Here is a 27,134-nt window from a genome sequence, read left to right as displayed (position 1 = left end):
TTAATCATTATTTCTTCAGATAGGTTCTCAGTCTCTCTTCATTCAGTTCCCCTGTGATGTGAATGTTGTTAGGCTTAATGTTGTCCCATGGTTACCTTAAACTATTTTCTTTTGTTATTTTTGTTGTTTTTATTGTATGTTTTCTGCTCCCTTGTCTTCTAAATCACTTATTCTATCCTCTGCTTCATCTATTCTGCTGTTAATTTCTTCTAGTGTATCCTTTATTTCAGTTATTATATTCTTTATTCCTGACTGGTTCTTTTTTATAGTTTCTAAATTCTTATTATGCTTACTATTTATTTGTTGAAGTTCTCACTAAGTTCCATGAGCATCCTTATAATCAGTGTTTTGAACTCTGCATTTGGTAGATTGCTTGCCTCCATTTTGTTTAGTTTTTTTTTTTTTTTCTGGAGTTTTCTCCTGGTTCTTTCATTTGGGATATGTTTCTTTTTCTCTCCATTTTGGCTACCTCTCTTCCAGTCTTGGTAGAGTGTTCTTATGTAGTAGGTGACCTGTGGGGCCCAGTAGCATAATCTTTCTGATTACCTGAGTCGGATGCTCCAGAAGTGTGTCTTGTGTTCATTGTGTGTGCCCTCCTTTTGTAGTTGAGCCTTGATTGCTATTAGCACATCCGTGGGTGGGACTGATCCTCAAGCTTACTGGCTGTGAAGATTTGTCACAACCACAGCATATGAGCTGCTTCGTGGGGCTGACCCCACAGAGCAAGATTTGTCCCAGTGGGTTCTGGTGCCTGTTGAGACCACCCTTTGAGTATGCCACTTGTGGAGCTAATCTGGTGGTGCTCTATTGTGGTCTGGATCCAGCCACCCAGAGTGGTGGTTATGAGTACTTTTGGGAAGGGCTCTGATGCAGGCCAAGGTGAGTTGCTGCCCATGACTGGCTCAGGTTACCTGGTAAAGTTACAAAGTGATCTGAAGTTGGTAGCTGCCTATGCTGGGTCTAGAGGTATGTGTGAGAGACCACACTGCCACTAGTACTTGGCCCGAGTCGCCTTAGCCAAAAGCACAGGGGACCCCAAGGCCTGCTGCCAGGGGACCCCAAGGCCTGCTGTCAGCTATGCATAAAGCTCAGCCATTGAAAGAGCCTCAGGCGGTATGTGAGTTAGATGAGGCAGTGTCTCAGGGAGAAACCAGGGTGGGGCGAGTAGTGTTCACCTGATTAATGCATATCCAGAGTTGACACGAATGCTGAGCCTAAGGCCACTCAGTAAGAGGCACAGGGCAAACTGAAGCCAGCCACCACCTTCCTGGGCCTACAACTTTTGAGAGATTTTAAGAAAGATTCCAGCATGAGCGAAGTCAGGCTCCCACTCCTAAAAATGCCTCCAGTGCTATGTGAGTTGGGTGGGGTGGGGTTTCAAGGGGTCACCAGGATAGAGCAAGTGGAGTTCACCAGGCTAATGCAGATTCAAATTTGACTGTGTGAAAGAGATCTCAACATGGATATAATGGCGGTCATTTCTCCAGTCTTCTCTCCAAAGCCACACAACTGAGTTTCTCCCCATATGTCTCTGGTGTCTCCTAAGCCACCATCCCTCCTCCAGAGCCCAGGATGAGTGTCTGTGATCCAGTAAGTCTGTACATGGGGCCCTTAATAGGACACCTGGGTTTCCAGTAGCCTTCCATATTACTCAGACTAGTGGAATCCCCACTGATTTTCACAGCTGAATGTTTTGGTGGCTCCCTTACCTAGCACTAGTGCTCCAGGTCATGGAGCCTGTTGTGGAGCTGGTACCCATTGCTTCTCAGGGGGAACCTCTACAGCTGAGATATCCCCCCTCAATGCTCAACCATCACACGTGACTGCATGGCCAGTTCATTTTTCATCTCTACCTCTCCTACCAGTCTTAATGTGGTTTCTTCTTTATACCCTTAGTTATAGGACTTCTGTTTAGCTAGCCTTCAGATGGTTACCCACGTTGATTGTTCTATAATTTAGTTATAATTTTGCTATGGTCATGGGAGGAGATGAGCATAGTCTTTACTTACTCTGTCATCTTGACTAGAACTCTGTGATAGCTAATTTTATATATCACCTTGTCTAGGCCATGATTATTTCTGTAAGGGTTTTGTTTGTTTGTTTTTATTTTTGTTTTTGTTTTGTTTTTGTTTTGAGATGAACATTTAAACTGGTGAACTTTGAGTAGATTATTCTCTATAATGTGGGTAGGTCTCATTCAATCAGTTAAAGGCCTGAGAGAACAAAGACTGACTTCCTCTGGGCAAGAAGGAATTCTACCAACAGTTGGTTTTTAGACTTGAACCACGGTATTGGCTATTCTTTGAGTCTCCGGGTTGCTAATCTACCCTACAGATTTTGGACTTGCCAGGCTTTACAATTACATGAAACAATTCTTTGAAATCTCTCTTTCTCTCTCTCAGCATACACGCGTCTGCGTGCACGTGCACACACACACACACACACACACACACACACACACACGTGCACATCTTATTGGTTTCGTTTCTCTGAAAAACCCAAACTATTGCAAGGCTCTCATTAAGAAACCTTAAATATGAGACACTGAGGAAGGACTCTATGAGTCGGCATAAATTTGGTGAACCTTCAAGTTGAACATGTAAATGGTACATACTCCATCTATTTGTAAGACTGACCTTCTACAATAACTGAAGATGCAAACTTCCTAGATAGAAAGAAAACATGAATTTTCCTCCACTTCCACTTGGTCCCTGGCAGTAAGGCTGAGTATCCTAAAGGAAACTATTTTTTAAAGGCAAGAATTTGTAGACATCACCTCTATTCCACTCAATAGAGGTGTTGATTTATTCTACAGTTATAGTTAAACTACTGCATTAGACACTACAATAAGCTTTGATTATATCCAGAAAAATTTAAAATATTGGTTTTGTGACAACACCCTTCTTGGTTCTTACATTATAAAACAAAAATTACATATCCTAGAGCATGGTAAACTTGTTCTGGGTTCTGACTCTGGGCTGATTTGGCAGACTCTTTGTTTTCAGTCATAATTCTGCTTTCTACACCCATGTACATGCACACATTATTCCACACATGCTCCAAGAAAATGGTTTCTTTGGCGCTTCTTTTGGGTCTCCTCTCCATTCTCCTCAGAACTTACAAGAATGGGAGAGTACAGGCTTCCCACACCCCTTATTGTTCCCTTTGTCTACACTTGTTTTCTTATCTAGATCAAAGGGGTAGTCAGGAAACATACATCATCACAGTGATATCATTTACTCTGGGCTTGCCAGCTACCAAACATATATTTAGCTTTCCTTTTCACAAAGGTATTTGCAAAGTAGCTATTATAATCTTCATTTATACATGTGATTTCTATGACTCAGAAATGCTAAGCAAGGTGAATGGCTTATGTTGTAAGTAAATAGCAGAGTAAGAATTCAAACCTGCATTTGTCTAGTTTCTAAGCCTATACTTTTGGCATTTCTTCAAGCTTCAAGCTTGCAGTAGCATCCTCACATAATAATACAAAAAATTATTTCTACCATTAGAAAGTCTTTTTTTTTTTTTTTAACTGATGTGGATACCCTTTATCCCTAGAAAACTTAAGGAAAATGTGTTCACTTCTATACTAGAAGCTTTACTTTCACCACTGTACCATAAACCTAAAAATGGAACTCCTTGGTTCAAGTAATCAAAACTTGACACATTAATTAGGAGTTAGTTCATTGGCAAGTAAAATACTTTAGTTTAAACATATCATCCTTGTGCAATGACAACAAACAATAAATGAAACATCTGAAGGCTTTGAAAATATAAAACTTTGTAAATGCCTCTCATGGTCAGGTACCTCTCCCTGATGCCATGATACTAGGTTAGTGCTCTGGAATTTAGATATTATCCCAGATATATGTGTGTGTGCACAGTGGGGACAAGCCTAAATTAGTGGAGTATATCCTAAATCGGCAAGATTAAAGCTTTCTAGTTTTGTACTGTCAGTTGGAATGAGACCTTGAAATAGAAATAAAAAGTTACAATTATTTGTAGAACAAACATGTGAATTTACTATTTATTCCCTCCTTGCTCACTTACTTCCAAAGTGTCAATTAATTCATTTTACAAATACAAACTTTCAGTGTAAGGATAAAGAAGCGTTCTTACAAAAATCAAGAAGGAAACTAAAATAGAACTTGCAAATTGGTGAACCATGTGGAAAAGTCTCATCCATTCCCATATCTTAACTATTCATTTTCATACGGGTGACTTCTAAGTCTCATTGTTAGCTTCCTCTTTCCTCCACATCTCCATTGGAGCATTTCCAACCTCCTGCACCAAATTCTACACGTACAGGGAGACCAGGACTGGACTGAAGCCACAAAAATCCCTGTTCTAATCCCTAAGCCAGCATTCAGGAAGAATTTAAGTTGTCAAGTGAAGGAATAAATGCATGAATATGTAATTTTTTTTTCCAAGAAATCAACAAGGTGATCTGTCTGTGGGCAATTATATTTGGTTTCTAAAATTTGGATTGTGTTTCTATCACTTTGCAAACAGAGTAGGGATACCCTCCCTCCTCTATGGGGTTCCAAATGAAGGAGTATCAAAGCTGCTTCCTATTAACCAGTGATCAGGTAGAGAAAGGGAAGTTTCTGGCCATGAAAATGTGAAGATTAACAGGTCTCAGCAAAGAAGAAGGTGATGTTCTGTAGAGCAGAAACATGAATTAGGCCGATGTCCCTTTCAAATTATTCCAGACAGAACCTTGACCCTCTTCCTCCAGGCCTACCTGTCTTCCAGTGGGAAGAAGGTAAAGGAAAACCTGCATTTGCTGGTTTTGCATTGCTGAGGAGAGGGCCTTCTCTTGATCTCTGTGGGGAAGGATTACCTCTAAGGTCTCATTCCTGACACTCTTCAGGAAACTCAGAACTGCAGTTCCACCTGTGCCCCTTCTAAGGCCTGAGGTGGCCACTGGAGATGGCTTGGTTTCCTGCCCTTTGCTTTGGCTGCAGCTATGATGAGGTATTTGGTCACAATGGTTATGTGATAGCTGCGCAGCTCTGCCAGGGCCTCCACACACTGGTTACAGGCTGTCAGAAGCTGGCCATTTCCAGAAAACAGGACATGATCCCTCAGTGAAGGAGCTGGCTGGATTTCTTCTATGAAGTTCCTATGAGAAAGAGGCATGTAGCCCCTCATTCTGAGCAGAAAGTCAGCTGAAAGAAATAGTTCAAACAATGTCATAGCTCCACGTGAAATGACGAGAAAGCCTGTCTGCTCTTCCAGATGTCAAGACAGCAAAAACTGTTGCTGTCATCCTGTCTGATCTAGTTTGCTGGCTCTTTTGCTAGTAGACTTCAAATACTCAAATGCACATTCCTGACTACTGATAGATGAGGAAGGGAAAAAGATGCATGCACATCTCATATAACTGAATTAGAACTATATCTATCAGCTAGTGTATAAATATTTATCATATACAAAATGTGGGTTAAGTATCTTGCTGGTAGTCACTATGAGAAGATATCTACAAATGTAAGGCACACACTCCAAAACTGAGTAGCTAAATACTCTGCTGAATTTTGTTTCTTAAATGCTTTGTTTTAGAGGGAGTGCTAAGAAAGAAGAAAGTAATAGAGTTTATAAGAGCAAAATGACGAAGAATGAGCAACTACTTTAATAATACCCTCTTAAAGTCATTTTAAAACTTAATCCATAGACATTCATAGGAAATGTTAATAAATAAATCTTTTATAGGTAATCCATTATGTGTTTAATATTATGCATGGTAGGTCAACTACTAACATTACCAAGTTAAAACCCGAGAAAAGTCATCATAGTTCTAGAGAACTGACTTTTACAGATAAGACTGGACCTATGACACCAAATTTTAGTCTTTTTTTTTTTTTTTAATCTAACTTGAAAACTCTGTACTATGAAGTACTTCTGGCAGCTGTTAAACATTTGGCTTAATACTGGCAGGGAAAGAAATGAAAAATTTCAAGCTTCTGAAACAGATGACCCCTCCCTCTTCTGGCCTAAACAGACTTGGCCTGAAGCTGCACCATTTTGGTGAGGAAGAGCTTTAATGCAGTAGCTCAGCCCCATCACCACCTACACCCAGATTTATCAACAAAATTCTATAGCCTTCAAACTCTAGAACTTTCTCCAATTTTAGAGAAAAGAAGAATCCTTTCTAAAAGGCTTCAAACAAAATTGCAGTAAACAGCTGGAAATACAGCGATGTTTTAAGATTTGGAAATGAAGACTAATATCCTGCTGAGATCTGATATTAATTGACTTGACACAATAGCATATGGCAGGCACACAGTTTCCTAGCCGATCTGGAAAAATATAGACTTCATGACATTTTAGTTTATGCTTGGTTTTATTAATTAGTAAAAACACCCCTGTTCTTTTTTCCTGTTTAAAAAAAAAAAAGAGAGAAAGGAAAAGGAAACTGTCTGACTTACTACTTTCCTTGCTATGACAAATGCACAAGAATCATTGAAGGCATGAAGCACTATGCTCTGAGCTGCACTTCCTCCAGAGTATTTCGGGGGCTTTGTGAAGACTCCTTCATATACCAACCTCACAGGCATGGCTGGGTTATCTTTCCAACTAAGCAAGAGTAAAAGTCAGAGAGAAGCGGGTGTTTGGAGTCAGAGGATATTTTCTAATACAGAACCAGAGAGTGAGCAATAAAGCAAACATGATTTCAATAATAATTTTAGGCCAAAAGATTGAGTATCTTTGTAGGATGTATACTTAAGCATCGTCTTGATCCCAACTTCATAACAGGTCATAGAATGTAGCCCTTCTCTTTCTTCATTTAAATGATTTTTTTTTCTAGAGAAGTAAAGAATATTCAGAGAGGAATCCTTGGCATTGGTTCCATGGTATATTCCTTAGAAAATTCCGGTTATAAAGATGACATCAGTGCTAATTAACTGGAATGAATTAGGGGCTCTGTAACAATCTTCACCTCCTCTGCTAATATCAACCTTGATGACCTAATAATTCCACAAGTAGAGATCTGCAAATATACATACATGGACACACACACACACACACACACACTCATAAGTACACTCACACACATCTTTGCCCTTCCATGAAATGGTTATACCAGTTGTCACATTAAACTGTCAGTTCTAAATACTATGATTTTATGGGAATGTTCTTCATCAAATACTTTGTTTACAGCAGGTATTGATAATAAGCGTAGTGACAAAGAGAACACAACATAACCCTACAGGTTATCACAGCTAGAGTCAAGGTCATGTAGAAGGACTGGAATAGAGGCTCTTGGTCATGCTCAGATTAAGTGGGTTTTCCTCCCCTCTGCTCTTCTTTCACCCTCTTTTCCTCTCCTCTACTGTCAGTCTGATTTCTTTTCTCTTCATCTTTTTATCTGAGTCTCCCTCTTTCTACTTCCAACTATTTTACTCATTTTCCTGTCTGATTTAAAGAGATAAGAACAATGGCACCAACATATATTTGTACTTACGATGATTTTCAGTTTATAAAGCACCTTCACATTCATTTTCTCTTTTTACCTCTTTTGAGCATATCAAGGCAGGTACTTTTAAACCCATTTACAGATAAAGAAACAAAGACTGAAAGCAGTTAAGTCTTCAGGGCCACAATGTTAGAGAAAGGGAGGACCAGATTTGAATCCTAAACTTGTAATTTTCTATTTTCATGTTCTCAAGACACCCACATGTGGGTTTTTACTTTTACTAAGGAATAGATTATTTTTCTCTTATTGCCAGGAACAAATTGCCATTCCAGTTGTTAACAGTTTAAATAACAGGCTTACATGATATCTCACCTTGTTCCTATAAGTCTAAAAGTCATTTTGCTCAAAAGAAGGGAAACATGCACGTCTCACACATACAAAAGCCATAAAGAGACTGTTCAACTTGCTGGTCATGACCTTTTTCAAATACTTCCCTGAAGCAGGAAATGCTATAAGGAGCTGGCTTGTTTCCTTTTGGGCCTGTTTTCAGTTGTATGTTCTATGATTTTCACTGGGTTACTATTGGAGTGGTCTTTGCTGTTGGAGCAATATCACTCTAGAAAGAGATGAGGCACAGAAAGCAGGGCAGGGGGACAAGTGGAAGAGCAAAGGAAGAATTTTGACTGTAAGATCGCAACAAGCTGTAGCTGTTAAAAAAGGGCTCTATTTTAGGCAGATGTGTGTTTTAATCTCAGCCATGATATTTAACTGTGAGCCTTGGTTTATCACCTCTCTGAGCCTCAGTTTCTTCATCTGAGTAATAGTATCTACCTTATTGAGTTGTGAACACTAGTTAAAATAATATCTGCTTAGTGTCCGGAACATATTAAGAATTCTATAAATTTGAGCCATTTTATCACCTTATTCAGAGTGAGTTGAATCCCTGCTCCCCCTCCTTTCTCCATTATTTTGTAACTTTGTACAAACCCTTCTAAGGCTTAGTTCTCCTAATTTGTACCTGCTTTCCAAAGTTGCTGGAAGAATCGAATGGACACTGGTTCAGGACACTGGTTCAATAAAATTTCTAAACACTACTTTTTGGAGAAGAAATAGTGAAGACAAGACTGCCACCGTGTGGTAAGTGGATCACATACAATGACCACACTCGTTCAGATTTTTTTTTTTTTTTTTTTTTTTGTAACCCTGTTGGTCTTTGCAGTAACTTTGGTCTTTACTAGCTCCTTCTCAGCGAGACCCCTTCCAGGTGTTCGACTCTCTCAGGCCTCAGGTCCTGGGCCTCTCACTACTTTCATTTCCAAATTGGCTATATTTAACCTCAGAGACTTAAAAACCTACTCTAGCTATTTAAAAATTTACACCTGTGCCTGAGTCTCTCTCCTAAATTCCAGGCTTGTATATTTGACCGCCTACCAGACATCTGTGCAGGAAGGAACATGTCACAGACTGAAATCCTGATTTCCCCTTCTTTTTGTCAAACTTGTTCTGCTTATAGTCTTACCTGTCAAAAAAAAATATGGGGGCAACTCCATTCTTTCACCACATTGGGCCATAACCCTTAGAATCATCTTTAATAGATCTCTTTCTCTTCCATCATGCGTGCAATCCAATAGTAGATGCTGTCAACTTTACCTTTGGTCTGTATCCAGAACTGACCATTTCTCAGTGCCTCTGCTATTACCACCCTAGTTCAAGACACTGCCCTGGATCGCAGTAAAAGCTTCTTAAATACTTTCCTGGCTTCCATTCTTGTTCTGAAGTAACCTATTTTCCACTTAGAAGACAGAGTGATGATTTGAAACTTATGACAGATCATGTTATTCTTCTCAAACTAGCCAGCGTGGTCCACTTCATTCAGGGAAAAAAAGCCAACAAGCTCCTGCATAATCTGATCTCCCACTATGACCTGTATCTTTCTCATTCCCACCCCCCTCCCAATGTTTCCTCCACCCAAGTACTGCTGGCCTCCTTACAGCTCTTCCTCCAAGACAAACATGCTCCCACTTCAGGGTTATACTAATTTCTATTCCTTTTACTTGCATCAAGTATCTAGGTGGCTCACTCCTCACTTCTTTCAGGTATCTACTTATATGCTTAGAAGTGTGTGATTCCTGGATCACAATAAATCAATAAGAAATTTTGGTCACCATCCCTAACACTCCATGATTCTCTGTATCCTACTTTACATTTTCTTTAATCACCTATTGTCATAACCTATATATTATGATATTTACTTTTATTATACTTATTTCTTCATTATCTGTCTCCCATCACTACAATAAATGCAAACTCCACAGGAATGAAGCTGCTGTTTTGTTTAACTGTTTCATTCCCAGCACCTAGACTTGTGCCTGTCATATGGTAAATACTCATCAAATATCCAATGAATAAATGAATGGAAAAAATAACATTCTATAAATATTTATTCTATATCTAGAATATGTAGACCCAAGCGTAGATCTTAAAAAGATCTGGCCAGCTTAAAAAAGCCATCAGATATCAAATGGCCAAGATGTCAGTCAATCTCCTTTTAGCGTCCTAAACTGAAGAAAATATGTTGAGGCCACATTGAAGATGATAAATATTAGCATGAGAGTCAAAAAAGTAATTCAAGGGCATCTATTTTCAAAACTCACATTCTCCACCTACGATGAGGTTTGTCTGAGGAAGGGAAATCAGGTTTCTCTGAAAAACCCAAGGATTGCTCCGATGTGTTCTCAGGCCCAAACCGCTACTGGTGCAGGAAAAGAATTTTTTCCTTTCAAATCTCTGTAGGCAAGGTTATTTTTAGCCTTTCTAGTAGCATATTTCTAGCAAAGCCAAGAAAAAGGAACGTTTAAAAAGAAAATCATAAGATGACATTTTTTTTCCACAGCAGTTATTAACTTCCATGAGAAATTTAATGTGAGTGGGAAATTTAAAAAATCTCTCAACTCTCATAAATAAAAATGTTTTAAAAAGTAAATAAAAATAATAAATCAAACGTAGGACAAATCAAGAACATAAGACCAGATTTAGATTTTTCAAGATAACCCTATTGGGAATTGTCAAAATCCAGATGTTATTGGTCATCAACATTTGTCAGTACACCAAGAATTTGGTGCTGGTATTTTAGTTTAGCTGTGTGGGAAATATTTTTGAGGATTAGAAATGGAGGGGACACATTTATGTAGATTATAAATAAATTATGTCACTGATTCAGAATTTATTTTAATGAAAAAAAAAGTCATTCTCTGGTGCCCATCTAGTCATGATAGATAAAATTCCAAAAATATTGCCTCAAGATTCCCATTCTAATTCTTAGAACTGTTAATATTATGAGAGATCATGCCTGCTGATATGACATGTTAAATAGCAAGGCAAAGGGACTTTGCAGATGTAATTAAGGTTACTAATCAGTTGACCTTAATATAGGAAGTTATTCTAGATTATCTAAGTGAGCCGAATCTAACCACACAGAGAGTTTTAAGCAGAGAGTTGTGTCTGGTTAGTATCAGAAGTCAAAGAGATTTGACATACTAGAAAGACAAAAAGTGTTTTTGCTGAGTTGGAGGAGACCAAGTGACAAAGAATTCAGCAGACCCCTAGAAGCTAAGGGCAGCTCTTGTATGACAAGGAAACAAAGACATGAGTTTCATAACTACAAAGAATTAAATTCCAAAAACTTGAATGAGTTTGAAAGTGAATTCTTCCTCAGATTCTCCAGATAACAGCTCAGCCCAGCAGGCACTCTGGCTTGGCCTCTTGAGACCCTAAGCAGAGAACTAAGCTGATTTCATCTTGATTTCTGATTTACAGAACTTGAGACAATTAGTGTGTGTTGTTTCAAACTGCTAAATTTGTTGTCATTTGTTATGTAACAAGGAAAACTAATACAAACTTAGGGAACAAAAGAAAACACAAAGAGGTTTTCCAAAATCAAGTGCTTCCCAAATCCCAGTCTATTTTAAAACATTTTTAAAATGACTCTTTTTTCTTCTGTCTAATCCTACGAAAGCATAGCCACATGTTTTGCTTAATGTTTGTTGCTAGAATCTCTATTCAACAATCAGATTTTATCTTGACCCTTACTACACACAAAAAATATAGAGAGCAAGAAGAGTTCTATAGGATAGATATTCTCTTGGCAGAACTGAAAGTCTAAATTCTGACATGTACTCCTAATTCTATTTCTGCACCCTTCCTTTTTTTTCCCTCTCTTTTCACCATAAACCAGGTACCCATTACTTTCAAGCTATTCTCTAGAAAACTTCCTGCTTCCGTTCTCTATACCCTACAATGAGGGATCCCCACATAGGCTGGCCTTCCCTAGAGAGAGAGGCCACTTTCTTACACTCCAGATCTACCCAATCTAAAGGAAATACTTAGTACATGTTGTCACATCATTCTTGTAACAATGGAATACACCTTTAAAGCAATAAATCAATACATTTATTGATCCTGATATTTGGCATGTCTCTTGTTAGATGCAGACACAGCTTCAGATTCTATTAATCACACTTCAGGCATCTCCTAGTCATCAAGATGGCACGTAGATGATATCTATTTCACATTTTTTACTTTATCCATTCACGACCTCCACCTTTTACTTTTCACCATTAAAACAAACCCCAAAATTTCTCTCGGCTAAAGTAAATAGGAAAGTGATCTCATTAAAATATGTCAAGGTATGATTAATGTATTTAAAATAAGAACTGTATCTAAAAGCAGAGTTGTGTTTCTGGAGAAATTACAGGCCATGTGACAAAAGGAGAGTACAACAGGAATATGAGAAACTGGCTTGGGGTAGCTCTCCTAGGAATGTTAAAGTTTCAAATTATTGTCTATGCCTCTACCTCCCTCAGTAACAAAGGGAGATAATGAATATAAATTGTTGAGCTTTTTGGGTGCCATACTGGGCTTTCTTTTCCCTTTCTGTCATAAGGTGGAGGTCTAAGAAAGGTAAGTACAAATAACTTCAATGTAATGGCTTAAGGATAATTACTCTAAATTTAAATATTCGGCTTTTAATGTCATTTATCATGTAGATGATACCCACTTTTTTTATCCAAGAGTGGATCCAGGTGATTACTTTGCTAGCAAGGGTTACCTGGTTACTTACTCTAGGAAACTTCTGTCTGTTTCCCCCCATAAATTTGAAAAATGCTACAGAGACCTCATGCAGGAAAACAGCTGAATTATACTTACCCAGGGAGGAAGATCCGGGTGACTGCATAAAATATGTCTGGATCTACATAATCTGGAGGAACAATCAAAATGTGAATTTTATTATAGGCAAAAAACAGAATTAGTTACATGTGCACGGGGACTTCTGCTTTCCTGGGGCTGCTGCTTCTATCTGATCTACATGGAAACCTGGAATGAAAGCAGCAGCAAAAGGTGAATGGAATGTTCTCTTCTGTAGTTGCCCTCATTGGGGCTTACAGAACTTTTTAAACTTTTCCAAATGCTGCCCTTTTCTATTTGTGGTACTTTCCTTTTCTGCACTTAACAACAGCATAAAGAGAGAACAAGGCCATCTTTAAAAAGTTAATAATTTAAACAGGCATCATGTTTGAGAGAACGTGAGAAGTGGAAAGGAGAAAAACGAAGAGAAAGTATTACCTCTTCCATGGCTTTTACAGAGAGTAAAACTAAAGCCATTGTGCTCAAGCCAAGTTCTGTATAATCAACAAAGGAGAGGGGAGTGGACAGTCTCTTGCCCAGGGATTGCCACAAAAGATCGGATACAGGTTCATCTTGCTTCATGTTTAGCTGCACTCATTAATCCGTGCAACTTTTTTTAATCTAAGCCAATGCTTGGCGACAATTGATTCTACTAGTTTATTAACTTGTATGTAAGTAAGCAAATTTTCACATTTGTACTAAAATTATTTTCATCAACTTTTGAAAGTTGTTCTCTTTCTTCACATAATAAGCCCCCTCTGTGACCAAGTATGTTTCCCTTATCCACATTCCTGTCTATGTCTATTTGTTTCTGAGAGTAAACAAAAAACAAACAAACAAAAAAACATCTGTTTTATGACACTTAAATAATGACATCTCCACACCATCAATTTCCCTTTTGTACCTTCATACCTACTCTCTGGTCCTCCATCTCTATTTTCTCTGAAGCCTCATGGGTTTGGATTACTAAATGTCTTCCTTATAAAAAAAAAAAAAATCCATTCATGATTAAAATAAACAAACAAAACATTTTAGCTAATTAAGAACAGGAGGAAACATCCTTGAAATGATAAAAGGAATCCATTGAAAGCCTATAGTACACGTTGTACATAACGTTGAAATATTAAAAATAAGTCTTTTAAAATGTGGAACACAACAAGAAACAACACGTACATTCAATACTGTGTTAGGAGTCCTAGTTGGAAGGATGAGAAACAAAAGCTAAAAAGAAATAAAAGTTGTAAGTACTGTAAATGAAGAAACAAGAAAACATTATTTTCAAACGATATGATCTCTGCTTAGAAAACCCAGATAATCTGCAGATAATTATTAGAATTAATAAGAGTGTTTATCAAGGTGCTAGATTTGAGGTTAATATTCAAATGTCAATTTCATTTTAGTAAACCAACAACAAGCAGTCAGGGGTTTGTTAAATCAAAGATACCATATTCACTGGGAACAAAAGTATAAAGTAACAGGAAAAAGCAAATATAAGTAATATATAAAGTAACTTAGAATTAAACAGAAAATATTTAAGTCTTTTATCTTGAAAGAAATTTTTTAAAGATTTGAAAAGTCTGTCCATTTTAAAAACATCAAGAAAACTCATATCAATATTTAAGAGAAGAAATGTATCTAAAAAAAGAGTTGTCTATCTGGATAAATTTCAGGTCATGTGACAAATGAATATAATATGAAGACATGATTTGGGGTAGCTTATCCGGGAATCTTAGCTGATGTTTTCATGCTGTTCTCTACCTCTCCACCTGCCTTGATCATAAGACAAAAAGACTGGATGTAGCATCAAAATCATGTATTTTTTTTCCAAATTAATATACAAATTTAAAACAATTTGATCGAAATTTCTAATAGAGATCTTAAAATGGAATTTGACAAGTTGGTTCTGACAATTTATATAAATGGCAAAGGCTCAAAGATAAGACAGGCACCCTTGGAAAAGAAGAACAATATGAAAGGATTTTCCCTACCTGAAAATGAGAAATACTATGAAGCTATAGTTGTCAAGACAGATGATATTGGTGTGGGGAAACATAATAGACAATGAAACAGAATAGAGAGACTGGAAACAGATCCAGTCGTTTAAAAAAATAAAACTGATTTAAAAAAAAACTGTGCTCATATTGGAAATTAGTGATTATTCACAGAAGGGAGATTGATTTTATTTCCTATGTCATACTACATATAAATAATAATTATATATGAATTAAGGACTGAAATGTGAAATGTGAAACTGAAATGTGAAACAATTTCTAAGGAAAATATAATTATGACTTATGATTTTGAAATGTCTTATTCAAAACTTCCTAAAACATAGACTTTTACAAAAGAAAGGACAGCTACTTTGACTATATTTAGATTAAGAACTTCTGCTTTCAAAAAGCATGAGACAAACCACAACATTTGTAACACACAACAAAAATCAGCCTATCAAAGTGTACAAAAACTCATAAAAAGTCATAGGTACAAGATCAAATACCATTAGAAAAACAAGGGACATGAGTGGTAAGCACCCATGAACACACACACACACACACACACACAGAGAGAGAGAAAGAGAGAGAGAGAGAGAGAGAGAGAGAGAGAGAGAGAGAGAGAGAGAGAGAGAGAGAGAGAGAAGACAGTTAATTCTTTGAGAATCAGGGAAATGCAGGAGTGACATCATCATCAGAGTTTCTATCATCTTTCCCCCAAGAACACTGATTTAGATAGTTGGCCATGGACAAGAGAGACTCTGTGGAAGTCCAGAAGTCCAACAAAGAAGCTCCAGCATACCACTAAAAAATTTTGAGACTGAATGCTCTGAAGAGAGTAAGAAGAACATATCACTTTACCCACATCATCCCTCCCACAAAGCAACACAGCTCAGTGTCAAAAAAGACCTTCTTGGCCTGCGATTTCTCCTGCAAGGGAAAGTGAAAGCATATTAGTGAGTGCCCAGCTTCCCCAGAAGCATGGAATGCTTCCAGAGACCCATTTCTTTCTCACTCTATCCAGAATACTGAGACGTGCTGCATGCCTGGGAAAGCTGGAGGTGAGGGGAGAGTAAGGCTGTGGGAGAGTGACAAATGGGGCTCTTGGAGGACACTAAAGGGATGTGGATTCTACTAACCACCTAATAGACTCCATCAAGAACCCTCTCATGAGTCTATGGCCATGCCACCTTGAACATACCCGATTTCGTCTGATCTCGGAAGCTAAGCAGGGTTGGGCCTGGTTAGTAGTTGGATGGGAGACTGCCTAGGAATACCAGGTGCTGTAGACAAAAAAAAAAAAAGAAAAGAAAGAAAGAAAAACAAAACCCTCCCACAAGCTGCCAGGAATGCTTTGTTTGCAGGTCCCCCCGACTGGCCCATGAGCACCCCTCGTGCTCAGGGTGCCTCATCCACACACCACATACTGCACGCTATGTCTACTTCCAGGGCGACAAGAGTGAGCCTTTATAGAGAAAAAAGAGCAAAGCTGAAGGCATCACGCTCTCTAATTTCAAACCATACTACAAACCTACAGTGATCAAAACAGTATGGTGATGGCATAAAAACAGACACACAGATCAATAGAATAGAATTAAGAACCCAGAAATAAAACCTCACATATATAGATAATTAATATAAGATAAAGGAGTCAAGACTATATAATGGAGAAAGGATAATGTCTTCATTAAATAGTGTTAGAAAAACTGAATAACCACATACAAGGATTGAAACTAGACTACTATCTTACATCATACCCCTAAATTAACTCAAAATGGATTAAAGACTTGACTGTAACTCTTGAAGCCATACAATTAACAGAAAATAACATAAGCAGTAAACTTCTTGACCTCGGCCTTGGAGATATTTTAGTGGATCTGACTTCAAAGACAAGGGAAACAAAAGCAATAATTAACAAATGAAACTACATCAAACTAAAAAGCTTCTGCATAAAAAAAGAAACCAGTATCAAAACAAAAAGACAACCTACTAAATGGGAGAAGATATTTGCAAATCGTATATCCAATAAGGAGTTAATAACCAAAATATATAAAGAACTCAAACAACTCATTTTTTTAAAAGAACATTTTTTTATAAAAATGGCATAGAATATAAACAGACATTTTTACAAAGAAGACATAGATAGCCAACAGGCACATGAAAAGATGTTCGACATCACTAATTATTAGGGGAATGTATATTAAAACTATGATAAGATATTACTTCATACCCATTAGCACAATTATCAAAAAAGCAATAAATAACAAGTGTTAGAGAGGATGTGGAGAAAAGGGAACCCTCATACACTATTAGTGAGATGGTATATTGGTGCAGCGATTATGAAAAACAGTATGGAGATTCCTCAAAAAATTAAGAACTACCATATAACCCAACTATTCTGCTTCTGGGAATTTATCTAAACAATACAAAATTACTAATTTGAAAAGACATATGCACCCCTATGTTTATTGCAGCATTATTTACAATAGCCAAGATACAGAAACAACCTAAGTATCCATTGATGGATAAATGAATAAAGATGGTGTTTTACACACACACACACACACACACACACACACACACACACAATGAAATACTACTCGGCCCTAAAAATGGATTCAATCTTGCTATTTGCAACAACATAGATAGATGTTGAGGTTATTATGCTAAGTGAATAAGTCAGATGAAGAAACACAAATACCATATGATTTCACTCATATTGAAATATAAAAAAAAAAACTCAAAAGGAAAAAAAAACAAATATACAAACAAAATAAAACAAAGTCACAGATACAAAAACAACAATTGGTCATTACCAGAGGGATAAGATTTGGGAGGTGGAAGAAATGAGTGAAGGGAATCTGTTGTATGTTGATAGATGGTGACCAGAGTTTTGGTGGTGATCCCTTTGTACTGTGTATAGTGTCAAATTATGATGCTGCACACCTAAAGCTTATATAATGTCATAGGTCATTACATATTTTAGATTTTTCTGATAGAATAGGTTGAAAAGCTGTCCTTACTTTGGAGATGGAATGTAGTTATCTGAGTAAGATGTAATCAATCACGAGAAGAGTGGGCCACTCCTATCAAAACTCATCTCTGCACTAGCCACAGAAATGGAGCGCTGGAAGGGCCAATCAGATTAGACCTAAAGCCAAGGTCAGTTATCTCCAGTTCCACCTGAGAGAAAAAGAATGAAAGAGGCATTCGAGAGCATAAGGACAACTAACTCTACAGCAGCCTAACAGTGCTGGATGGAGCACATGCAGCCACTGTTGTGTGTCTCACCTCTCTTCCTGAACTTCATGCAAGACCTCGACATGCAAAGAAATGTGTGACCACCAAAGAGGAAACTACTCTAATCATAAAAAATACATATATTTAAAAAGGACAAAACCTTAAGAATATCTCTTCAAATTGAGATCATTCCTCAATAGCTTGAACAGCAGTCCCGCACCATAAAACAAAGCTAATACGCCAGCGCCATCTGGTGGATGTTGTCCAACCTTCAGGCCCTTTGCCCCCAAGCAGAGCCTTCAACCCGCAGGAGACCCATAAGGTGCATTTGTCCTAAGGTTCTGGTGATGTCCTGGATGGAGGGTCTCAGTTGCTGCAGGGCTCGGAGCAGGAAGTTCTGGCTGAGCTGCGAGATGATATTCACTGCCTGAACGAGTGCCTGGGAAGAAGATTCGTTCACTCAGTTCATTAGCACTCACTTAAAGCCCTTTGAAATAGAGTGAGCAGCAGAGCAGTGAAAATCCAGGGGAAGGGCACCCCTCTCACTACCAGAGTGTGTCAGGGCTCCCCTGGAAGTGCTCGTGCACTAGATTTGCTATGAGGTCTACCTGAAAAAGAGGATATCTCTGGACATCTCCCAGATAGATCCTTGGTTAGGTTTTTCTAGATCCGTCCACTGACTACTACTTCTTATACCTCTCAAGGGCATAACTCTATCATTTTTTTCCTTCCTTCTGTACCTCTCACACATTATAACCATTTCAATGCCTGCATCTTGAATTAGGGTACCCTCACTCCTGAGCTCTGTCTTACATAGAATCAGATTCCATAGAGCCCCAGCTCAGAGTGCCCTCCATCACGAAGCCATCCTACTCTCTACCTTTTCTGAATTGTATCTGAAAGACCAATTTTTATTTTACTATCTTACTTTATTTTGTTTTATTTTATTTTATTTATTTTATTTATTTTATATTTTATTTTATTTATTTATTTTATTGTATTTTATTTTATATTTTATTTTATTTTTGAGGGACTAAACACACTGATAAGAAGTGACCATACAGTATCATTTTTGAGAGTGAAAGAGAGTGTTGTAATAATTATGTCATGACTAGTCACCTTACTAAGGATTCAGTAAGTACTCAAAATATGCTTGCCATAAGGGAAGGTGGTGAAGAAAGACAAACCTAACTCAACTATCTTTAGGCAAGGCATGGATTCTCTAGCTGCTCACCTGCTGCTCCACTATCTTCTGTCTTACACCCGACTTTTCTGTTAACCCCCTGAACTCTGAAGGAATTCATTTTGCAACCTCCCGGGGCTATGTAATCTCTGTGATGGTTCATTTTCCTCAGGGCCTTTGCACAGCAGTTCCTGCCAGAAATAAGTCTGCCTTTCTTTCTCTCTCTCTCTCTCTCTCTCCCTCCCTCCCTCCCTCCCTCCCTCCCTCCCTCTCTCTCTCTCTCTCAGATGAAACTATGGCCAGAAGAAGCAAAATAGCTTGCTCAAGGTCATACAGCTAGTTAGCTAGTTACTCACAAAACCAGTTTCATAACTCAGACTATGCTTTTTCTAATCAGTAATTTGTTTTGCTTTGTTTGTTTTGTTTTGTTTTGTATAAAGAATGAGTAATGAAAGACTGTGTCTAAAATGACCTGTGATCATATGGATAGATTCAAATATTCCAGATGTAGATCCAGCTTACAAAACCTAAAAGCTGTACTCCATAAATCACTTCTGCTTCTAACATATGAAACATGAGGGGGAATGAAAACTAACACTGAAGAAAACTAAGTCAAGAACGCCATTGTTCCAGCAGTTACATCCATGTGGGAAATGCTGTCTTCACCCTTCCATCTCTCCATCTCCTGAGCTACAGTTTTTAAACTGAAACTCTTTATTGAGCTGAGGTTTGTTGAGAGGCAATGTTAATTTAGAGATGAACTTCGCTCTCCGGGAAAACATGTGTCTAAGGATGTCTGGGCCAGACTTGCCCCCTTGAGCTTCGGTCCATGTAACAAGATATTTCAAAGGAACCCTTCTGTAGCTGTAGCAGCAACTGACTGCAATTTGACCTTTCATAGAAGTTATAGTGAAATGAGAGATCTTTTTCAGATCATTAAAGAATTGGTTAAGGTTTTTTTTCTTGCCTTGCACTTTATTTGTTTTATTACACACAGATTGGAAAATATAATAAAGAGAAGTAATTTCCTAATCCCTACAAAGTAGAGGCAACCACTGTTAAATTTTGGACTGTTAATTTTTGGCACATTCCCTTCTAGCCTTACTTTTCCATTCATTTTAACATAGCTTATATACTATATATACAATTTGATATGCTTTCTTTTTTTGTTTTATTGTAAGCTTTTAAAGCTAACTGATTCTAAAGTGAGTGAAGGATTTCTGAGAACTTACTTAATGTCCAGGAGTCTAGACAACTTTCAGTTAATGACAACCATGAACAGAAAAAGAAAATAAAGGAACAAATCAGTTTGTAAATCAGATATGCTTTCTAGGCTCACATGTACACAAGGACACACATTTATATGCAAATGTACATGTACACACACACACACATATCCAAGCACACTTTTGACATCACCATTTGTGACTAGACTATGGGCCACTGTGTGACAGAGTGAGCCAAATCTCAACTCCTATATCAACCCAGAACATTTAGTCTGTGGCATCATGATAAACCATCTTACTTCTTTTTTATTTTTGTAATTACCACAAACCCATATTTTTGTTGTAGTTATTCTACTTTTACTCACCCTTTAGCACCTACTTTAGATCAAGTTCTACCCTCTCACCAAGCTTTTTCCTGATTTTTAAACCCTGCATTGATTTGAAATTCTAAAGGGCTTATTGTTTGTATCACTCTGACGTTTGTCATGTACTGCTTTGCTTTGTTGTTTAACTACTTTGAGTGTACTACTTCCATTTCTTTCATTTCTTCATTGCATTTAGCCCTGTGCTAGGCCTATTAAGAGACTCCAAAAAATAATAACTAAGAAGAATTAATGAACCCCAGGACTGTGTCTGCATCTCTGGAATTAAACTAGCCCTGCATTGTCACCCACTGAGAAACTAGTTTTTTTTTTTTTTTTACTTTACCATCCCAGTCCACCTATTTTTCCCTTCAACCTTCCCCACTCCTCTCGTCCTCTTTGAATCAGAGATTCAGCTTATTAAATATTCAGTGTCTTGACCAGAATCATTTCTTCACATATATTTATTATTTCTTTCTGCCTGAATTCTGAGCCAGATTCAGCACTTATCCTTGGGAATATTGGTCACCAATTTTGTTCTTAAAGAAGACTCAGTCGAAGATCATAATTCATAATAATAGAGAACATAAAATCTTAGGACTCAGAAGTCCTTAGAGAGATGAGATGGCTCAATCTCACTTCCTCCAAGGGATACATAAATTAGTTCTAAAAGATATGTTGTTTATTAACTGTTTAATTCTTTAAAACAGATTCCCATCATCTCTGGCAATCCTGTGTTTACCCGCAACTCTTATGCTAAGGAAGTTCTTTCCCACATCTAACTTAAATGTCCCATTAGCTATTTGTAAGTCACAAAAGTGCTCTCTCTCACATTTACAGCATGAAATAAATTAAACTGTGATAATGAATTTCAAGGGGAAATTTTATACTTCGCCTTTCCACCCCATTCTATTTATTGGAATTTCTTCTTTCTAAAAATTCATGCTATTTCTTCTTTAGACAACTGCCAATATCTACAACCTGTCAAAGGATTGATGCCAGCTAGGTGGAACAGATAGCATTATTAATCAAATTCTCAATCCAACATACCTAGAATATCTACTCTCATATATAATCATTCATTTATGATAACTATATAATGATCATTTATGAAAGTTCCTGGTCCTAACTTGACTTGAATGGAGGAGATATTAGGGAATAGTAAACAATTTGGTAAGAAAGAATGAGTTAAGACTGATTATGCAGGAGCTTGAAGAAAAGATTGAGAAATGCAGATTTGATATGACAGCAAACAAATAAAAATGGTCTGTATCAGTGTATTCAGAGAGGGTTTGTTGTGAGACGTGCCTGCATTCTTGGCAGGATGCCTGGTGCTTGGAGCAACAAGGTCATCAGAAGCAGGCGTGGACTTGCACACATGGAGGGAGGTCACACACGCTTGACCAATTTTGAGACTTCTTGCTCTAGGGACGAGGATAAGAAAAAGATATTTGAGAAAAAATAGCTGAAAACACAGTAGTGGCTTTGAGGCTGAATCTGGGAATTGGCTGTAGTTTGTAATTACTAACCTGATAGTAACTAATAATAAATTACACGGCCAGCTTTGTGAGAGAGAACAAAAAGCCATGGAGACAGGGGTGGGGGATGCTAGCATTGCCATTCCTTCTCTCCCTTATCCATGTTAGTAAAAGCATTTCCAGACTCCGACTCTTCTTCTAAACTGTCTCCACAACAGGATTAAGAGGACACTTGTGGGAGCTGTGATTTTTGAACCTATGTTCAAGTTCACCCCTTCTCTGGAACCATGTAGCAGACAATAAATATGAACATCTTCAATCACCAAGTAGCTGGAAAAGCCTGAGCCTTTCTGGTAGACAAAGTATAGACTGCTCCTTACCGAGTTTCCATCTGTTCAAATCCAAAGCACTCTTTCTCTTACTTTTTGGGATTCTTTGTAGTCTAGTTTGTCAGCACCATGTCCAAGTGGATGAGAATAGGAGGGATTCCCCAAGACTTCGACAAAAGGAAGGGCAAGGTTTCTTGGTAGAATCTTTCAGATATAAATCCAGACAATTAGCATATTCTAGAAAGAATGCAGCAGAGGAAGTTAATCATGGCTGTCTCTTATTCCAGCAATCCTGTAGTAGAAAGGACTTGGGGATGAAATTGGAACTATCTGAGTGACATGTACACACATTCTTCACTATCATTTTTTCTGTTACCAACCTGGTGAACATATTGTTTCTGAGTACAATCTAAAATTTATGTGGAAAATTACAAAATTGGAACACATGCATGTACACATAGTATAAAATTATACCTGAATATTGACTATGCAAAAAAGGGCATTGCCAGTTTCAGCTGGAATCGGGGGCTGAGTTAATGAACAATAGGAAAAAAAAATCTATTTACCTATCTATATGTATCAATCTATCTAGATATGCATAGATATGTTTTGTGTGTATAAAACAAAGAGCATGCATATGTGTGTGTGTGTGTGTATGTATACACACATATGTGTATGTGTTTATGTGTCAGTCAGGGAGATAAGCGCGGAGGAAAGAACACTTCAGCCTGTGTGGCAGCTGACTCTGTCAGTCACTTTATAAGTCAAACCCAATAACGACTTCAAGTAAGTCACCTCAAGACAATCCCCGTTCAACCTCTGAGTTGTCTGAAGAACACTCTGAAGAGTCTTATCGGCCACGAATCCAGAAAAGCTACTTATATCCACGGAGCAGTCTCTATTTGTGGATAAGGCTCATCTAGATTTTTTTTTTTTTAATTCTTATGCTCTCTTTTTCCTATTCTTAGTTTTCATTTCCTATAAGATAGAACTATCTATTAACAAAGCCCTACTTCTGCCTTTATTTTTCCTTAGATTTTTAAGTAGACTTAAGACAGAACTGTTTCTTAGGTAGAAACAATAAAGATCTTTAAAGAGTTTTAAAATTCAAACTTAGGTCAGCTTCCCTCCGGAAGCATGGGATGAGGAGGGCAGTGTAGAGGAGAGGTATCATACTTAGCTAAAAAGTCAGAGGAGACACAAAGACAGGACCCAAGGCTGCAGGGTGGGGGTCTCACTGGGCCTAGAAGTACATGGTGCATATTGAAGCTGGAGAGTATGTCTCTTGTCGCCCTTCTCTACTTCTTTCCCAATTTAGGATTATGGTTTGGAGAATAGATGTGGGATAGAAACCCAGTGGGATGTTTTATACCTAGATTTTAAACTTTCCAGTATCAGACGCACGATTTTTAAAAATTAGATGTATTGACATTTAAAAAATCAGAAGCCGCTCTAGACTTTTTTCTCCTTTCTCCTTTCTCACTTCCTTTTTTTTTTCCTGACATGGAATCTCAGGTGTTTACTCGAGAGGTAAGAGGTAGGCTCAAGCAGACAAACGAGACAGTCACAGGCTGCTCACTTAACCATGGAGTGCTGGAACGACAGCCACTCTCATTTCTGGAAAAGGTATATCTATATAAAATGAAAGAGAGTAGTCCTTTACACTGCAAATAGTGGAACTCAGAGATTTTATGTCTCAAGTTTTAGGTTGAAACTATAAATGTTACACAAAGACATGATAATTGATAGATAGAAAGTGGTGTTAAACAAAAATAAAAATTAGTGTGAATGTCAGTGTGTCCCTCTTGGGGGAGGAGGTTATATTAGTGACATTAGGTGTGGGTTCTGGCCTTGGAATTTCCACTAACTTGCTATCTGACCTTGGACTTCTGTAGTGCTCAGCTGTTTGTAAAATGGGCACGGCATAGCTCTATTTACCTCATGGGATTGTGAAAACTGACTGAGATAAATTATGTGTATGGGAGTATAAAATGCTATAAAATTTAGGCTATCATTAAGGTTTTAAAATGAGATCTCAAAACTTGCTTTCAAATGCAACATTCTTGGGAGAGGGTGTCAGAAAAAAATAGATTCACGAAGTAATAAAAAGATTACTAGCTCCACGGAAAATTAACCTCCTAATTAGGGGGGAAAGTCATTTAAATGGATCCTTTACCTTTCCTTCAACTGACACCCCAAGAAAAGAACAAGGAAGGACCCACTTTTCCAGGAGTACTGTTGTGCCAAGAAGAGTGACAAGACAGGTATTTATTTGTCCCTTACCTCTTTGGGCTGTGTCTCTCCTTCCTGCCAGCAATGCCTAACGTCTCAGTGTTGCCTGGGGCAGCCCTGCCTGTCTTTGTTGACACCACTAACCCGAGCCGAGTTCCAGCTTCCAGGCACAGGTCCCCTCGGCTTGCCTCCTTCTCGCATCCCCTCTCTAGCTCTAGGCACAGCCTGATCTAGATCTCCCCGGTGTCGCTCTCCGGGGTCTGAAGCCCTTGCAGGGGTGGAAGTGGATGTCTTCTGTTTTCCTTTAAGCTACTGGCATCGCCAGGTGGAAAGGGATTCGCGGCTCCTTCCGCCCAGGCCCCGGCCTGCTCGCGCTTGAGCCTATGTGACGAAATCCTTCCTCTGCTAATCCACTAGGGGGGAGTCTTTCCCCATCTGTGCGTGTCTTTTCCTCTTCCAAACTGGCTGAGGCAGAATCGCCAACTTACTGAAAATGTTAGGGAAACACATGTGTCAAATCAGGAGCGAGTCGTTCTGCTCCTCAGGAAGCTAAGATTGTTTTGTGGATAAGCTCAATGACAATGATTGATATCCTTAGGTCAATCGACATACTTCCACAATTCTGAGAAAGAAAAGTGGCATGAGGATTTAAATAAGGTAGTGAGAAGATGTTAAAGAGAAAAAATTATGCATACACACACACACACACGCATACACACCCATATTTGTATATACACGTTGTCCACTTGAGCTGGTGACTCTCAATCAAGAAAGGAAGTTTGCTGGCAATTTCTGCCTAAGGCTGATAATGATCTGGAAGTTTTCTCTGCATTCAAAATAGAAACATGTCAGTATTTTAGACCTGTCTGGGAAGCAGCTTCAGAAACTAGCTGCCTCCACATTTCAGTCTTCCAACAGAATTCAGGTCAATTCAATTCAAAAAATATTAAGAATTCTCTATACACTGGGCCCTGCCCTAAGCGTTGCCAATACAGATGACTAAAATGCAATCCTTGTGCTTAAGGAACTATGTGTTCAACCAAGGAAGAAAAAAACTAGTCAGATATATTTCAAAATAATAATGTTCCATTACTGACGTGTGTATAAGCTTAAGAAACTGCAAAAAGAAAGAAGTGGTTAATTCTATTAGCCATTGTGGCGAATTAAAGATGTATATTTCTAGAAATACGACAGTTGAGGCCAGTTTATGAAACTGAAAGTGACTTTTCTAGTGGAAATTTGAAGATGAGACGGCAGTAAAACAGGATACTGGATAAACAGAGACAACTGTAATTCTCGGAACTACACATGATTTAGTGTTACTAGAATATAAAGTTCAAGAGAAAGGTTGATGGAAAATAAAACTGGAAATTAAATCAAATGTGCTTTTTATAGAATACACGAGAATTTTCTTTCTATATAAGTTCATCCTATTATTTGATTTGAATTTTCGGTGGTTAATTTAATTTTTTTTTTCTGGGATTTTAAGATGTGCAGTCGAATTAGAAAGCCTTTGAAATACTGTTCAAAAACTAAACTTAGGCAATGACAAGTTATTTGGAAAGGAGAAGGCACTTTTAAAAAATATATATTTCGAAAGTAAAATTGAATGATGTGATGATTAAATTAGGGGTGGGGACACTAAAGACAAGATGATTCCTTAGCCTAACGATACCCTTTAGCTATTTCTAGCCTAATAGTACCCACTCTGGACCGATGCTTTAGTCAAGCAGAACTTAGGCTAGATTTCAATAACCCTGATTCTATCCCAGGAAATGGCAAGCTACATATTGTCTATAGTTCCTTTTCATTATAGCAATAGAACTGAGTAGGTGCAACAGAAACTGTATGGTATACAGACCTTAAAGTATCTACAATTATAAGGGCACACAACCTTTATTTCTCTAATGTAGATTTTTTTTCCCATCTGATTCAAGCTGGTTTTGCCCAGAGAATGGCATCGTGACTCAGTTGCTTCTTTCTACCCTCATACTCTTTGTGTCTGCTCCTTTAATCATTAAGCATCAGGGCATAAGATTAACGGAGCCTCAGGTCTATAATCACAAGGACAATAGGTTTTGGTTGGACTTTAGATTAAGGATAACATCTTGGCTTTAGATGTATTTCAGTCCCAGGCCCATCGAGGTGGAATAACAACCCCATCGGCCATGAGACCAGGCTATGGGACCAGAAAGGATGGTGCCATGGCTGATTTCATAACTGCATATTCAGCTGCCCAGTATATAGCCATATTTTGACACCATGATCAATTATCTCATCACCTTCCAATCCTCCAATCATAGCACCCATGACCCCAGCTTCCTTAGTTTCCATGACTGCTGATTTTTCTCTATATAATCTATACTCCCAAGACACTCGGACAGCTAGGCCTTTGAGCCGTAGCCAGCCTGTGTCTTTGAGACTTGCAACTCTTTAATAAACTTTATTTTCTTTGCTGCAAAACCTGCAGATATCTCTATTTTGGCTTA

The 27,134-nt window shown here is 38.0% G+C and overlaps 1 protein-coding gene and 1 non-coding gene across 2 annotated transcripts in view; one reads left to right on the top strand and one right to left on the bottom strand.

The window, feature by feature from the left end:
• Positions 1–4,684: 4,684 nt before the first annotated feature.
• IDO2 (indoleamine 2,3-dioxygenase 2) overlaps positions 4,685–27,134 on the bottom strand; it is a 33,823-nt gene continuing 11,373 nt past the window's right edge. The window contains 12 exon segments of the mRNA XM_036228317.1: positions 4,685–4,911; positions 4,914–5,174; positions 6,432–6,464; positions 6,467–6,579; positions 12,626–12,677; positions 18,151–18,294; positions 21,915–22,030; positions 22,507–22,578; positions 22,580–22,617; positions 24,697–24,720; positions 24,790–24,913; positions 25,365–25,471. Coding sequence (XP_036084210.1) covers positions 4,685–4,911; positions 4,914–5,174; positions 6,432–6,464; positions 6,467–6,579; positions 12,626–12,677; positions 18,151–18,294; positions 21,915–22,030; positions 22,507–22,578; positions 22,580–22,617; positions 24,697–24,720; positions 24,790–24,913; positions 25,365–25,471 — 1,311 coding nt within the window.
• LOC118609562 lies at positions 15,769–15,887 on the top strand. The gene has a single exon (XR_004953470.1). It is a non-coding gene; the product is annotated as a 5S ribosomal RNA (ribosomal RNA).

The sequence above is a fragment of the Rousettus aegyptiacus genome, unplaced genomic scaffold (genome assembly GCF_014176215.1).
Source record: "Rousettus aegyptiacus isolate mRouAeg1 unplaced genomic scaffold, mRouAeg1.p scaffold_m13_p_11, whole genome shotgun sequence".
In the NCBI taxonomy this organism is placed as follows: domain Eukaryota; kingdom Metazoa; phylum Chordata; class Mammalia; order Chiroptera; family Pteropodidae; genus Rousettus; species Rousettus aegyptiacus.
The sequence above is the reverse complement of the archived record's forward strand: the minus strand, read 5'-3'. Positions and strand labels throughout refer to the sequence as shown.